Raw genomic sequence first — 14,872 nt, 5'->3', positions numbered from 1 at the left:
GATTCGGACAATATAGTTTATTTAGTGTATACAAGAGGGTTGTGTCAGGAAGGGCATCTGATGTAAAAGCTTGGCCAAAACAAACATGCGAATCAAACCTCTGAAGATGGAGGACACTGGTTCGCTGTGGCGACCCCTTGAAGGGAAAAGCCGAAAGGAAAAGAAGATTGATTAGTGTATACCAAATGAAAGGATAACCAACGAGAGGTTTACAACGTCATCATTCTTACATTTGAAGTACTTACAGTATTTGGTGTGTCATGAAACATGCAAGTCAAACTAACCTTTAACTTCCCTTCTCTCACTTTAACCGGCCTTTAAAACTGGTTCAACAATCTGGCAAATCACATGTCTTTTATGCTTATCACCACCAGATGGCGGCTCAAGACTTTTTCACGTGAGTAACTGAATTACCTGTAATTCATCATTCATCCTATTTAGAGAACCGACGTCAAACTCACGGTATGGGGGACAGATCTGGCCCGCCACATACGTTTTCTGGTTTTACATTACGGATTATCTTTCCATACTTATTTGTGATGCCCTTAATTGTTTATGATGATAAAATAGTGCAGTTTATATTACCAGAGGCAATTTCCTTGTTTGTTCTATATAGTAGTGCAATAAAACGATTCTGAATGTCAGATTTTGGCATGTAATAACTAACATAATAAGAATATGCCAATTCAACACTGACAGGCCAGGGCAAGAATTGAACCCACAACCCATGTGCTGATGGGGAGACTTGGTACTCCAGTCAACCACTGTCCACTGTCCAGGTAAGCATATTTTATGAGTTTATTCATTGTTAATTCATTCAAATATTTGTTTCATACAACATAATAACGATTTTTACACTTCTAAATAAATGATTTCCTATTTCTCATGCACATCAACTTTGACCTACGAATGACTGGACATCATGTCCCTTTTTAAAATTAATGGACAAAAAATATAGATTGTAACCAATCATGCCAACCTTGGTGACCTTTCATAACGGGATTGTATGTGGTCATGACATGGCACAATGTGGGTGAACTAAATAAATATACATCCGCGTAGTTTAGCTGGCCCATCCACTAACAGGAACTCGACCCGCCTTGCCTCGCTGCCTCGGGGTTTGTCTACTCCGTCAGAAGAGGCGGGGCTATGTAAGCAGCAGTCCTGACACGTAAGAGACTCACGCAATTTTTCAAACGGAAGAAGTTTCTTTCCAAGAAGTTGAATGAAGAAACGCCTCGGAATAGATGTAGTTGACCTGTAGCGTCTCTACAACACCAACCTGGAGGTTACTTCACAAATTACCGGGACGCTCCGGTAGAGCAGCCGACGCGTCGACATGAGATTTCCAGCCCTTGTTTCTGTCCTGCGGTCGATGGGCCCGGTGATAATCGGCATTTCTTTAGGATTCACCTTGAGTTTACTCAGTGTAAACTGGACAGAAGAAGCGTGTTATGTGGACCAGGGTGCTCCCGTGGGCCGTGATGAACAGCCCAAAGGAGCCCGAAAACCCAATTCCATTTCAGACGTCCATGACGCAGAGCTTGAAGCGGATTTCGAGCCACGAATATTGCCCTATAAACAAGTTGAGCCGAGTAACGCTAAGAAAGTTTTCAGGTGCGTATCGGGATGGCAATATTTATGTTGTACAGCAACACGCAAGGTGATGTTTTACAACTACACTATGCACTAAGTTATAAATACCTATTACTACACCATTCACGAAGTGATAAATACACTCACTGCCACTTTTGGGAGATAATAACAGTACGTAAAATGAATTTGGCTGGACAAAGTTTTGTGCAAGTATTTTTAATCTTATGTTTCTATCAGTATTTTGAACAACAACTTCTGTTGTTATCATTTTCCTAAACTTTAAATGTAAATTTCTCCACTGCGAGACTAATAAAGGCAAATCCAAAACTGTATACACTTATTTTTACATGAGTATCTTAAGTAAGCTTTACATGATTGTGGAGCCCAACACTGATCAGCAAGTTAAACTTGATGATCGGTGATCGGCTCCAACAGGTATTAAGAAAATCGATAACCCCTCATCAATCCTATTAGAATATGAATCTATTCAATCTCTTGAACCAACGTCCCCCCTCTCCCTATTATTATTATTATTATTATTATTATTATTATTATTATTATTATTATATTAGTTATATTATATATTATATTATATTATTATTATTAATAATAATAATAATAATACATTTCATTTATTAACAAGACCGTTGGCTTTTTGAAGGTGATCAGAACCATCTCGGATCCAATCCACCAATCGCTAAAATTTGTTGTAAATGAATGCAAGGGGAGGGGGGGCACGCAATAATAAATAATAAATAATACTCTCCAATTATCCTCCCTAAAATACTGACTAACATTAATTAACTGGAAAAATAGAGGTGGTGAACGATACTCCCATATTAAAAATTATTGGCAAAAAAATGTAATAAAAAATCCCAACTGTATATGATGAGAAACGTTGCATTATTCACAGCACAGAGCGTCACCAGGGTAAAAGAAATCTTGTTTGTAGTAATATATTATTTTGCAGATCTGATCAATGATGTAATTGATAGATCACCAACCCACAACACTTTAACCGTTCATTACATTTGCATAAAAATGCAAATATGTGCCGATCTGATTCAGCCCATAAAATTTCTGTTATGTGAAGTTCAGTGATTCACAACCTTTATCCAGCCGAGGCACATATTTAAAGTTATGGCCCAGTCTACAGAAGAGGTCGGTAACCTATGGTTCGCAAGCCATATATGGCTCTTTTGATGACTCCATTTGCCTCACAGATAAAACTAAATACGTATTCTTGCGGTTTTGCTGTTTGGGCTGATGTTGGCTGTAAGGACAATTTTGATTGGATGAGACTGACCTACTGTAGGTGCCGATGATGTTGAAACAGGTAAACGTCCCCTTTTGAATACGAGTAAAAAAAGATGACGAGGATTGTACACTTCAGGTTGAATAGACCGAAGGATTCACCTTTGTGGAGAGAGCTGGTTCTGCAGTGATTCTAATTTGCAATGAAACAATACCATCGATGAAACCGACCATCGATGGAACTTTGACAAGGCCCATGCTACGTTAGCATAAATATACTTCTGCGAGAGACAGCAGAGAGCAAGCGTGCAAGTGAATGAGCAGTATGCAGCCTAGCTAGCAGTAACTTCGCGTATAGACCCGGCAAGTTGACTTTCATTCCGATAGTTTGTACTGGATATTTACCAATCACGAGGAACAGAAAACCATTCATATCAATGGTGAGTACTATCACAAAATTATTTTAAATAACATTCTGACATTTTGTTAAAATCACACACAGACCCCCCCCCCCCCCCACACACACACACACACACATATATATATATATATAAATCCTCATCTCACCCCTTGGGTGGTATCCGTCCCCCATTTTTGAGCATGTGGCTCTTACAGAAAAAAAGTTCTCAATATTTTGCTTTTACGCCTCTCTTAGTCAAAAAGGTTCCCGACCCCTGGTCTACAGTCTCGATAAATCATTGGCATAGATCCAAGAATATCCATCTATACAACCTCTTCTGATTGCCATCCAATTGCAGGGTGTTTTAAAATTGTATTATTTAAAATTAAACAATCAAGTCTTTAATCAAAATTATTTTTAGAAGTCTTAAATGAAGTAATCTTAAATGTTGCCCTGAGATTGGTTGGCAACCAATTCAGAGTCTCCTCTGCCTAGTGCCCAAAGACAGCTGGGATAGGCTCCAGACCCCCCACCCCACTACCCTCATGAGGATAAAGCAGTCCGGAAGATGAATGAATGTCAAATAGTACATTTTACAAATAGCATTTATTTATGTCACAATACATCAATTGATTCATCATTTAATGAGGTGAATGATTCATATGTATTTTAATCTACAAATTTTAGATGGAATATAAACTAATAACATGCTGAATCGGTGCAACAAATATTGCAGGCCTTTTGATCATGTAAACGTTGTAGGTCGGACTAAAACATACAAACACTCGCTATAAGCTTTACCAAGATAGGTTCAGGTATGCCCCGCTTCATCTTTTGCATTCACCAGAGTGTTTTTGCAAAAGAAGAGTTGGTTCTTTTTCTTCATTCTTACATCTACCATCCTCGTAAAGAATGACAAAGGATGCATTGTCTATCCCGCCCCTCGCCCAAAAACAGCTGCAGTAGGTTGGGCCTTTTCGCAGCACGATTGAAGACAGTTCCAATCAACAACATGGTTAGATCATTTCTTGCCAATTTAATTGAGTTTTTATTTTCTCATATCTGCCTTTCATTTTCCAGAAACAACGTATCCAAGTTACTTTGTCATCCCATAAACACAGTGTCTTATAAATACAATGTATTTAAATCTGCACAACCATTCCAGTGAGGAAACTCTTTAAGTACATGCAATACTCATGCTGTGCTGACTTATTCAAATATATCTACATTTTCCTGGACTCAGTCCCTGTTCAAATATTAGTCCTCACTCCCCAAGCGACTTAAATATTGAACATGTGAGTTTCATAAAAAAATGAAAAAGAAAGTACCTTCTGACAGAGGTGAGTGTGGTTGTACAGTATTGTGGTGCAGTAAGGTTTCCTTTGCCAAAAGAGTTGTCCAATTGGGTAAAAATAGATTTGTCTTTGAATGTAATTATGTTTCAAGGAATCTATGAATGAATAAGTCAATGATTCATCTGAAAAGATTACTGTCTGTCACCATGTGTAGCTTAATCATCTTTAATCACAGGTTTCCAAAAACATGCTACTTTAGCAGTTGTTGCAATTGGTTGTTCTTTTGAAAAGCAATGCTACTTATTTGAGACAATCAAAAGCAGCTTGGATCATGGAATGGATGTGACTGTAACACTTTAGACATTAATATTTAAAGCAGAAGGCCAGTTAAAAATGTTCTTTTGCGATATGTTCTGCAATAATTGCCCCCCCCCCCACAAGATTAAGCCACGATATTCCGATTAATATTTTGCTGGTGGAATCAAAATTAAGAAGATTAATTACCAGTTTTCAGCAACGCAACAAGGCATATGCAGGGATAGTGGTTAGGTTTGCCTGATTGTCCTAGTCTCATGTTGTTTTATATAACCAAATTTTATTTGTTGTAACTGTTCTGTAAAGTTCTTTGGTTCCACTGCAGCTGTTGTAAAAGATGTATTGTACGTATTGTAACCTCAGGACGCAGCCATCTTGACATTAAACTGCCCTCTGCTGTTGACTCAAATTGATATGAAAGTGGGCTTATATTGCGAACAATATTTGAACTTGTTGTTTTGGTATTTTTTTCAGGGCCAAGTATATCAGTACAGAATTGGGGATTCGTGATCGTCTGTTTGTTGGAGTCCTAACGTCCCAAAACACCATTAACACGATGGCCGTGGCCGTCAATCGGACCATCAGCCATCATCTGGACTCTGTCGTCTTCTTCACTGGCACGCACAACCGCAAACCCCCCCACGGCATGTTTGTAGTCTCACACGGAGATGAGAGACTGATCTGGAACATGTTTCAGACAATGAAGTACATTTTCGAGCATTATATTAACGAGTATGACTGGTTTTACTTCGTCCAAGATGACGTCTACACAGAAGCCGACAGGATCAAAGATCTTGTGGATCACCTGAGTATGAATCAAGAAGTTTACATGGGCTGTCCAGAAGAGTTCATAGGTGGGGAGATGGAAGGGAGCTATTGTTACGGAGGGTTTGGGTACCTGCTGTCTCGAACCTTGCTGCTTCGGCTCCAACCTTTCCTGGAAAATTGTAGGAACGACATTCTCAGCGCCAGGCCTGACGAGTGGCTCGGGAGATGCATCATCGACTACACGGCTAATAACTGTGTCAGCGACTTTCAGGTATGTAACATATTAACCCCCCCCCCCCCCCACGGTGTTTGGTTACCATGAACACATTGGACAAAAAGGGTTTAAAGTGTCATCCTTTCAAATGCTGTTTGTTTGCGGCTCTTTGTGTTGTATTTGGGGGAAGTTAAGCAAATACACCTCACACGAGGTGTAACTGGCATCACCGTGTTTGACACACGATGAGGGATCATTTGGATCGTACAATCTTCCTATTCTCCTTACCTATCTCTTAACATTGATTGTTGACTTTGGTTTCATCTACCTAAAATAAATGTGACTTGCGAAAACCAAAGGCTGTATTTTATGTTGTCTGGTTTTAGGTCATAATCCGTCTTTCCTGTGAATGTTATCACTGGTTGTCATCTCGTTAATCATAGATTTTGACTGGTAGATTAATCTATGCCAAGTTTTTCTTGATTTCTGTTAGTAAATGCATGAACATTGTGGTCTTTCTTGAAAGCAAAGTCACAAAATAATTATGATAGCTTTTCCAGTATATTTCACAATTTGAGATGTTAAGTGTAAGAGTAAGAGACCGTTTAGAGTTTAATTGAGCTCAAAGACCTGAAGGAAAAGTTACTGTAAATGGTCAATGGAAACAGCTGTGTCAAGGTTTACGCGAGGGTTCCAAACAGTCATGACTTTGACCTGTGAGTCTGTACTTAAAAGTGAAAGACAGCTAAATAAAATAGTAATTGTTAGGTTTCTGCTGGTAATCTGACGCTAAGAATACATCAAGAACAGGAAGACTCAGAAGGCTGGCATTGGTGTGCTAAAGCAAGTCTCGGTTCACAATTCAGAGCAGCTCTCCATCTGGCTCTGCCATGTAAACCGTTACTGGTTCCGGGGCAACTCTGAAAAGACCACAGTTGTCTCGTTGCATTTATTGGAAGGATGTCCCTGATACAAGATCTTCTAATGAGGGTGGGAAGTATTTGCGCATTTCACAACAGTTTCGGTTGAGGACATTTTCAATGAGGACACATTCCCGAGAAGTCAGACCCATCTGACTTCTCAGGAATGTGGTCAGGTGAACACAGGCTGGGATGTCCATCACCGAGTGTTCAGGGGTTGATGTTATCTCCTCACAAGCAGCAATCACTTTGATCAGAAGCTGTTATCTTAACAAAATGATGTTACCTTGAAACCAGAACGGGAACATGCCGAGCTCTCCCGGTCCGACAAGTTTCCCACTTTCAACCCACCCCGTTGTAAATGAGGTATTTGCGAGGTCTTATTCTGGAACAAAGGTTTTAGAGTTACTCTAAGGGTAAATATAGGATAACAGAATTATATTTATTCCAACGGTAATTACCATGCTTGTATTTACGGTATATTACAGAATGGGTTGCTAACACCCCTTTGTTTTTTGTTTTTTTTGCCAAATTAAACTCTTTCTGCTTTATTGGGGAGGGAAACAGAGCACACTGTAAATCTGTTGCAATTCGCACTATGTCACGATAACATCACTGTTGTTAAGACCTACTTGAAGTTGAATGAGTTCAATTTTGCCAGTGATGTAGAAGCGACATGCCATCATACCTTTTCCATTTTATCCTCAACTACTTTGGGATTTTCTTTTTCATCAATCATCTGGGAAGATTTGGAAAACCTGAAGTGCCGTCAGGCGTGGTTCCCCAAGGTCTAACCCATGTTCTTTTCTTCCATAGCTGTGCGGGAACTATGACTAATGGACAGAATATAAATATTCCTATACTTTGTTTAAAAAAAGTGTACCCTGAGCCATAACAACACTATTTGATGGAAATAAAAATAATTAGAACACCCATAAGAGGCTTGCACAATGCAAGAAATCGGGATGTGGGAGGAAAACGTTTTTCGTTTTATTTTTACAGGAAAGACAAGGAGAGACATCCCTGCCCTGTTTGGCAGACTCTAGATTCCCATCTCTTTTAATAGCTTGATAAATTGGATTCACTTATTTTAATCACTCAGACTCCTTAGGCGGTTACTTTGTTTACACCTTAAATTACATCATCTTTGGTTGTTGTGTTATTGACGTAATGTGACCCCCTTTAACTTCCAAATTAATCGTTGTGACTGTCCTGTTTCCAAATATATTTCTGTGATTTAAAGTAGAAAACAAAAACACGATTTCATTTGTATTGAACAACTGTTTCTCCCACGTTGAATTCGGGTCTGTCTTGCTTCTGCCTCAGGGGGTCCACTACCACCATTATCAGTTGGGCAAAAACTTTGATCCAAACAAAGAGCAGAGTGAGCAGTTTCGGAGAGCTCTGACTGTCCATCCCGTGTCTGACCCTGAAGAGATGTACCGGCTCCACAGACACTTCACGGAGATTGAACTGCAGAAGACTTACGATGAGATTGCTAAGCTCCAGGTAAGCTGATTTTCAAGTGTCACAAATCACGTGTCCTCTCTGTGCTCGATTCAGAAACTTGTGCTCAAAAAGTCGCCATGGCGCTTCACGTCGGTTGTACCTTGATTCTACTTGTCGTTCTGCAGGCAGAAATAAAAAATGTCAGCGTGGATGCCTTCGAGGGCAACCGAAGCGCTCAGTGGCCGATAGGAATCAACCCACCTTTCGAACCAAAGTCTCGCCACGAGGTTATAAAATGGGAATACTTTACAGAAGAAGAGATTTATTCGTGCATCGACGGATCGCCTAAGTGCGATCTGCATGGCGTCGACCTCCTAGACGTGGCCGATGTCATTGAAGTCGCCATTGGAGAGCTGAACAAGAAGTACAAACCGATTTTGCACCTGAAGAAGCAGCACCTGATTAACGGCTACAGGCGCTTCGACCCGACCAGGGGCATGGAGTACACCTTGGATTTACAGCTCGAGGCGGTCAGCCAAAAAGGTCACAGTCATTCCATCGCCAAACGTGTTCATCTGGTTCGACCTCTGAGCCAGGTGGAGATAATTCCCATGCCCTATGTCACAGAGGGAACAAGGGTTCATGCCATTATACCGCTGACTGGGTTGGAGCGGGATTATGTTGAGCATTTCCTCAAAGTGTTTGCCTCCAATGCCTTTGAAACCAGTGGAAACATGGTTCTGACCTTTCTGTTCATTTATGATCCAGCGGAAGCGCAGCAAGTTAACCAAAATGATATATTTGCCAATGTGAAGACTCAAATAAACCTCTATGAGCGCAAATACCCGACAGTGAAAATCCCTTGGATAAGCGTCAAGACAGACACGCCGTCTCAGATCAAATTCATGGACATCATCTCCAAGAAGCATCCGGTTGACACGCTGTTCCTCCTAGGTAGCATCAATACCAACATCAATTTGGAGTTTGTGAACCGCTGCCGCATGAATTCTATCAACAACTGGCAAGTGTTCTTCCCAATCCATTTCCAGGAATACAACCCTGACGTGGCCTATCACGGCCAGCCACGTCCGGCCACAATCGACCTGCTCATGGACTCAGGTCATTTTGACCGCTGGTCATTCGACGAAGCCTGTTTTTACAACGCGGACTACATGGCAACGCGCACCAAAATGGTCGCGGATGTCCAAGAGAACGAGGATATACTAGAGACCCTGGACATTTATGATATGTTCGTAAAGTACTCTGGGTTGCATGTATTCAGGGCAGTCGAGCCGGCGTTACACCAAAACTACCGCTACCAAAACTGCAACCCGCGGCTAAGTGAGGATATCTACCATCGATGCGTTCAGAGCAACTTGGAAGGTATCGGTTCTCGTAACCAACTGGCAATGCTGCTGTTTGAACAAGAGCAAGGAAATAGCACCTGAGCGCAAAGGGCCGAGCTGCCACACCTGCGTGTGACACAAAAGAGCTGAGTTTCTTCCAATGGATGTTTGGATAAAACTATTTGAATATAATGGCGGTCGCGGAACTTCACACACATTGTGTTCCGTTTTTTGGGCCGTGGAAACAGCTGGCTTAAAGGAATCCGATCGCGTTGTAAAATATATATAATAGTAATTAAAATAATTGTAATAATGTTTACAACACTTTAAGACACACTGAGCAACGCAGCGCAACGTGGCTGAACCTGACAGTTGCAGACAAATTGTTTAAGCCGCACACCCTGCTGATGCACACATACCAACTTGCTCCAATGGGAAAAACTGCGACCGCAGTCAGTAATTTGACATACAGTATTCATATTCAATGCAAAGACACACAATTGCCAAAGAGGAAGTGGGTTTCCCTGGCCATTGTCGTTCTAATCTGATCAAGTAAGGCAAGCAAACGGTGAGAAGAAAAGAGAAAGTGGATGATTCACAGGCTTGTGGCAATTATACCATTCCCTGAATTTCAGTGACGGATACTCTCCACCCTTTGCTTTTTAATCACAAGGATGTTCGTAACTTCAATATAGTGAACCCTTTTGTTTAAACCAATGCATATGCTTTCATGATGCATCTTGGCAATGGCTGACTGAATCTCACATGGGAGCCGTGTACTTAATTTTTGTTGTGTGAAATGTTACCATATGGCGTTTGCAACGCACTTCACTTCCAACTTTGCGGCAAAATGAATTGCCCACTGTCGGCCACCCATGGACACAAATTTGACCAACTTGATGCATTGCGCGACAGTTCAGTTGCGTTTGACCACGTTGCTCAGTGTGAGGTAGGCAAGTAGCCGGACATTCCTACCGTTGTCATTTGATTTAGCAGTATTTTGACCACTATGTTACGGAAGCAGGGTGTTGTATGAATTATCCAACCTTTTTTTTTGGGTGATTTGGGTGTCAGTGCATGCCCAGTCAACTCCACACACGTCTTTCTCTCCACCTGTAGGTCTCAATATTGATCAGGATCTTGATCTCGGATCTTGGTTTTGTGCTGTTACGTGTGCTATTCCTCTCATTTTGCACTAGGGGCCTGTCTGCAATTCTTTGTGATGGACAGAACGTGGCTGCTTTGGAGAGATTTCGAGTGGTTTGGAGAGTTAAACCAAATAAAATATTGAAAAGTGGTTTGCACTGTAACAAAAGAGCACAATCAGGAGCTCCACTCTGGTTTTCTTTCAGTGTTCCCTAAACCTTCAGTGACAAAAAATATGCACATTGATGGAGTCAAATGTGGTCCTTCGCATGATCAACGACATTGACCATGATCCTTTATTAATATGGATTATCTGTAACTATGCATCTACAATGTCGGAGATGTGAGTGTATTCAAACAAAATTGCTGTAATTGTGCCTTGAGACTGATTTTTCCATCAGTAGGTCCTTTTAAATTCGCATTGATGTTACACAATAGTTTCACAATTCAGGTGCTTAAGTTGCGCTGTGCTTTTTGTCAGTGTTTTGGTTCCAAATGCCACACTTAGTCAATGTTTGACTTAGCGGAGTAGAGATGTTGCGTCGCATATTGTTTTTTTGAGGGTTGTTTGGGAGCAAGCGCCTTTCCACAAGTTGTTATGTGCCTCAAACCACGCACTGGAGTATTTCCTATCGGTCTTTGGCAAATGGAGGCATGGCGGCATTGAATTCTTGACTATGTTACTAAAGATGGACGACAGGAAGCCTGGAAAAAAAACAATGAATACTGTATTTGCAGGAAAACTGAATGATATTATTCCTTTGCTTGGAGTTTCTACACAAAGTCTGATTTACTTTGAAAGGAGGTGGTGGAAATTTTCCACGGGAACAATGATTCTCATATGAGTTTGTGTGATCTCTGAGAGCTCACATTTGGGCTTGGCAAGGCTTTCGTGATTCCAGTTTAAATCCCACTATTCATTTAAATCACGTTTTATTTTCCTCTTGTTTTCTTCTTTTTTAATGTTCCATTTGCATTTAAAGCAAGTGCAAAATTTTTATGGATCAGTTTTGCTGCAACTTTATTAGAATGGTAGCAATAGTTGTCGGAACTTCTTTTTTTTAATGTATTGGATATTTAAGAAGTGCAATATTGCTGGTAACGGCACTGTTGATCGACAAAATGGAGGACATTGGCATTTACTTGACAATACCATATGGTACTTTTTCGGGGGGGGGGGTTTAATGTCAAGTATATTTTCATTTTATGGTACGGAGGGTTCAAAGTAATCCATGTTTGGCAAGTTTTCAAGACAGCTCTAAACGCGATGATGGGTTGTACTTGTTGAAGGATGTCTGAAGATGCTGCCCCGCCGCATGCTTTTGGAGATTGGCCAAGAAGAATTAAAGAGGGCTTTTTATGTAGGAACTGCCTCCAAGAAGGCCAAAGGCTAGGGATACAAGCACATACTTTTTTACCCTTTATATTCTTACTCTGATTCATGCAAAGACTCAATAATAGTAGCAGCATCGAGCGGGAAATTAGCATTATGAAAAGCTGAAATGACAATTAATGGTTTCAGGTACATATGGAATTTATTTTTCAGCACATTAAATGTATGTACTTGATTCCCAATCGTAGTTTACGTGGTTGGAATCTTTTCATGAAATCATCGCATTCTACAATCAATCCAACACATTCATAGACCTGAAAGTGTGATTGAAAACAAAACTGTTTTGCTGTATTTATGTTTTGACATTTACAAATCACAGACCAAGCGGTGACTGTCTTGCGGTCGCTTTAATGCCTGATTTTTGTTTCTTCTTTTTACAAAGACAATGCTCTGCTGAATGTTTTCCTCTGAAGAGCATGATGACACAATGAACCAATAATTGTTCACGTTCCAAAAACCACTGTGAATTTTGACTACAACAATATGAGTTGTGATCTGTATGTCTTCACCAAAGCCGACAAAGTAGAACAAAGTTGAAACAATGCTGTAGACTTTTTTTGTAATAACGCACTAATTTTCGAGGTACTTTGTGAAGATAATTATTATATATTTTTTCTCAATTCCACACTTCATGATATCTGATGATGAACACAACCTTGCTGTTGTCTGTTATGTGTTTGCTTATTTTGACGTTTGGCCTTGATGACTTGATGACCGTTTAAGTAATGTTTCATTTTTGTCCTTTTTTTTGCATCCATGATTTTTGAAACCAAGTGTGTTCGATTTATACTGGTACTAATCTAACCAAAGCAAGTGATGCAGGAAGTTAGTTGATGCTCAACCATTTCTTTTTCTATGTGTGCTGTAATTACCAATCAAATGTGAAATGCAAGTTTTGTTTTAAATTAAATAAAATGTTTTCATTATGAGGTCAACGTTCATCATTCTGCTCATTTTAAAAGTTGAAAACAAACAGGTAAAATCGAGTTTGTCCTTTAGGTGTCAGCAGAAGAGCGCATTACCATTGGCAACTGGTGCCTGGTGATAATTGTGTGCAATATGCACCTCAAACATTTGAAGCATATTTCCTTTTATTCACTTTCTTTACATGTTCACATGACCATTAGCGTTTCTATCCATGTCAGACCTGACACACTTTTTGTTTGGTTTGGGTAAAAGCAAGGGGAAATACTGCAAACGTAATTACAGTTTTAGTTATGTCAAGGGTCCATATGTACTCCCCTGAGGCATGTCGTAAAACCACAGAATTACAGAGCAGCTGGGACTTAATTGTAAGCTATCATTTTGTACTTGGGTTTATGTACTTTCTCCTCCCATGCAGGAGGAATATGTTCTTCAAATGATTGAGGAACCACTTTAGTTTTATCCTGACAGTTTGAATTTGTGTTCAGGTTGTATTAAAAGTCACCCTGTTTGGCATTTACTCAACAAAAAATAAATAAAAATCAGGAAATAACTAAATTATTTTGACATGAAACACCACCTTTATGTAGTCTAACCTTTCAAATGCATTTCGCTGGCGGCCATTCATTACATCCTTAATGCTATCTTGTTACGCTTTCCAAGTGACACTCAATAAACTCAGTCACGCTTACACAGACACCCACCGCAGAACGTTTGCCTCACAGTTCTGATGTATCTGGTTCCAGCATTGGCTTGGTTTGTATGTTCACACTGTGTTTGTTTTTTTTTCTACGGGAGACTTTCTCCCGCATGCCAAAAACATACATGTTAGACTTGAAATCAAGGGTACTGATATAGAAATCTTAAAAGGCCACAAAGTCCTTTTCTTTGAAAATACAAGGTCCATTTATAGGATGGTCTTTCTACCTAACTGGAAATAAAATGTCATTTAAATTTTGACATTAAAACATCATTTAAATGATGTGCCCTCATATATCAAATGACCTCTTGGAAATGTCTCATACTGCATTGTTTTTTGTCTGATTTGAACTACATTGATTTATTTTTGTATCCAATGTGTCATCATCACGTGCAAAATGCTATCCTGTGATGAACAATTGCCCATAAAGTACACTCCTTAAGGATATTGGGGAATCCCAAGAATGCAGGCTGCATGCTGTCCTGTTGGCTCCAGTGCAAGCCTGAGGCCTGACATTGTGCCTGGCAGCAACCCACTCGGCTTACATGCACATGTGACAGCAGCTCTTGTGTAAATATGGCCTGTATCTGTATTTGGAAACACATTTTTTCCATCAAAATCGTGTGAACCATGCAGGTTATATACCAAATGGGCCTCTGACATGGATGGTATATAGACAACAAATCAAATCCTCCTTGATTACAATTCACATGACCCAACCCTCCCAAAAAGTCTTGTCTTCCTATCAACTCGGCAGGCCCCTGTGCGATTTGTATGAGAGCGGCCACTATTATTGATGACAGAGGAAAGGATTGTTATGCATGGCCTCGTGTGGGATGCCATCAGAGAGCGCGATTGGGAACCTTTTGAAAATGTCAATGTGACACATGATTATGAATATAAAACAGTCATATAAAGCCCATGATCACTTGACAGGAATAGGGGAGTTGACAGATGGTGGTGTGTGGAGGCTTGTAGTGAATATCCAAGTTACAACAGCCTCATGTGTGGAGAAAATTATTGGGAAAAAAACATCTCATTGTTGTTGATCAACTCACAACCCAGGGAGAAAAGCCATTTTTCTTAACGCTTGTTCTGACATTAGTTTGGAAACATGTCACACAACTTGTCCTCCTGCAAGGGACGGACTGA

At 40.2% G+C, this 14,872-nt stretch overlaps 1 protein-coding gene across 1 annotated transcript; it reads left to right on the top strand.

The window, feature by feature from the left end:
* Nucleotides 1-1,146: 1,146 nt before the first annotated feature.
* On the top strand, nt 1,147-13,041 carry chpfa (chondroitin polymerizing factor a). The gene is made up of 4 exons (XM_089002874.1): nt 1,147-1,617; nt 5,335-5,899; nt 8,089-8,271; nt 8,397-13,041. The coding sequence occupies exons 1-4, from the start codon at nt 1,340-1,342 to the stop codon at nt 9,657-9,659; spliced, it is 2,289 nt and encodes a 762-aa protein (XP_088859000.1). The 5' UTR covers nt 1,147-1,339; the 3' UTR covers nt 9,660-13,041.
* The last annotated feature ends 1,831 nt before the right edge of the window (nt 13,042-14,872 follow it).

This window comes from Hippocampus bargibanti, linkage group LG08, assembly GCF_051943395.1.
Source record: "Hippocampus bargibanti isolate YZ-2025 linkage group LG08, ASM5194339v1, whole genome shotgun sequence".
NCBI classification, from domain to species: Eukaryota; Metazoa; Chordata; class Actinopteri; order Syngnathiformes; family Syngnathidae; genus Hippocampus; species Hippocampus bargibanti.
The sequence above is the reverse complement of the archived record's forward strand: the minus strand, read 5'-3'. Positions and strand labels throughout refer to the sequence as shown.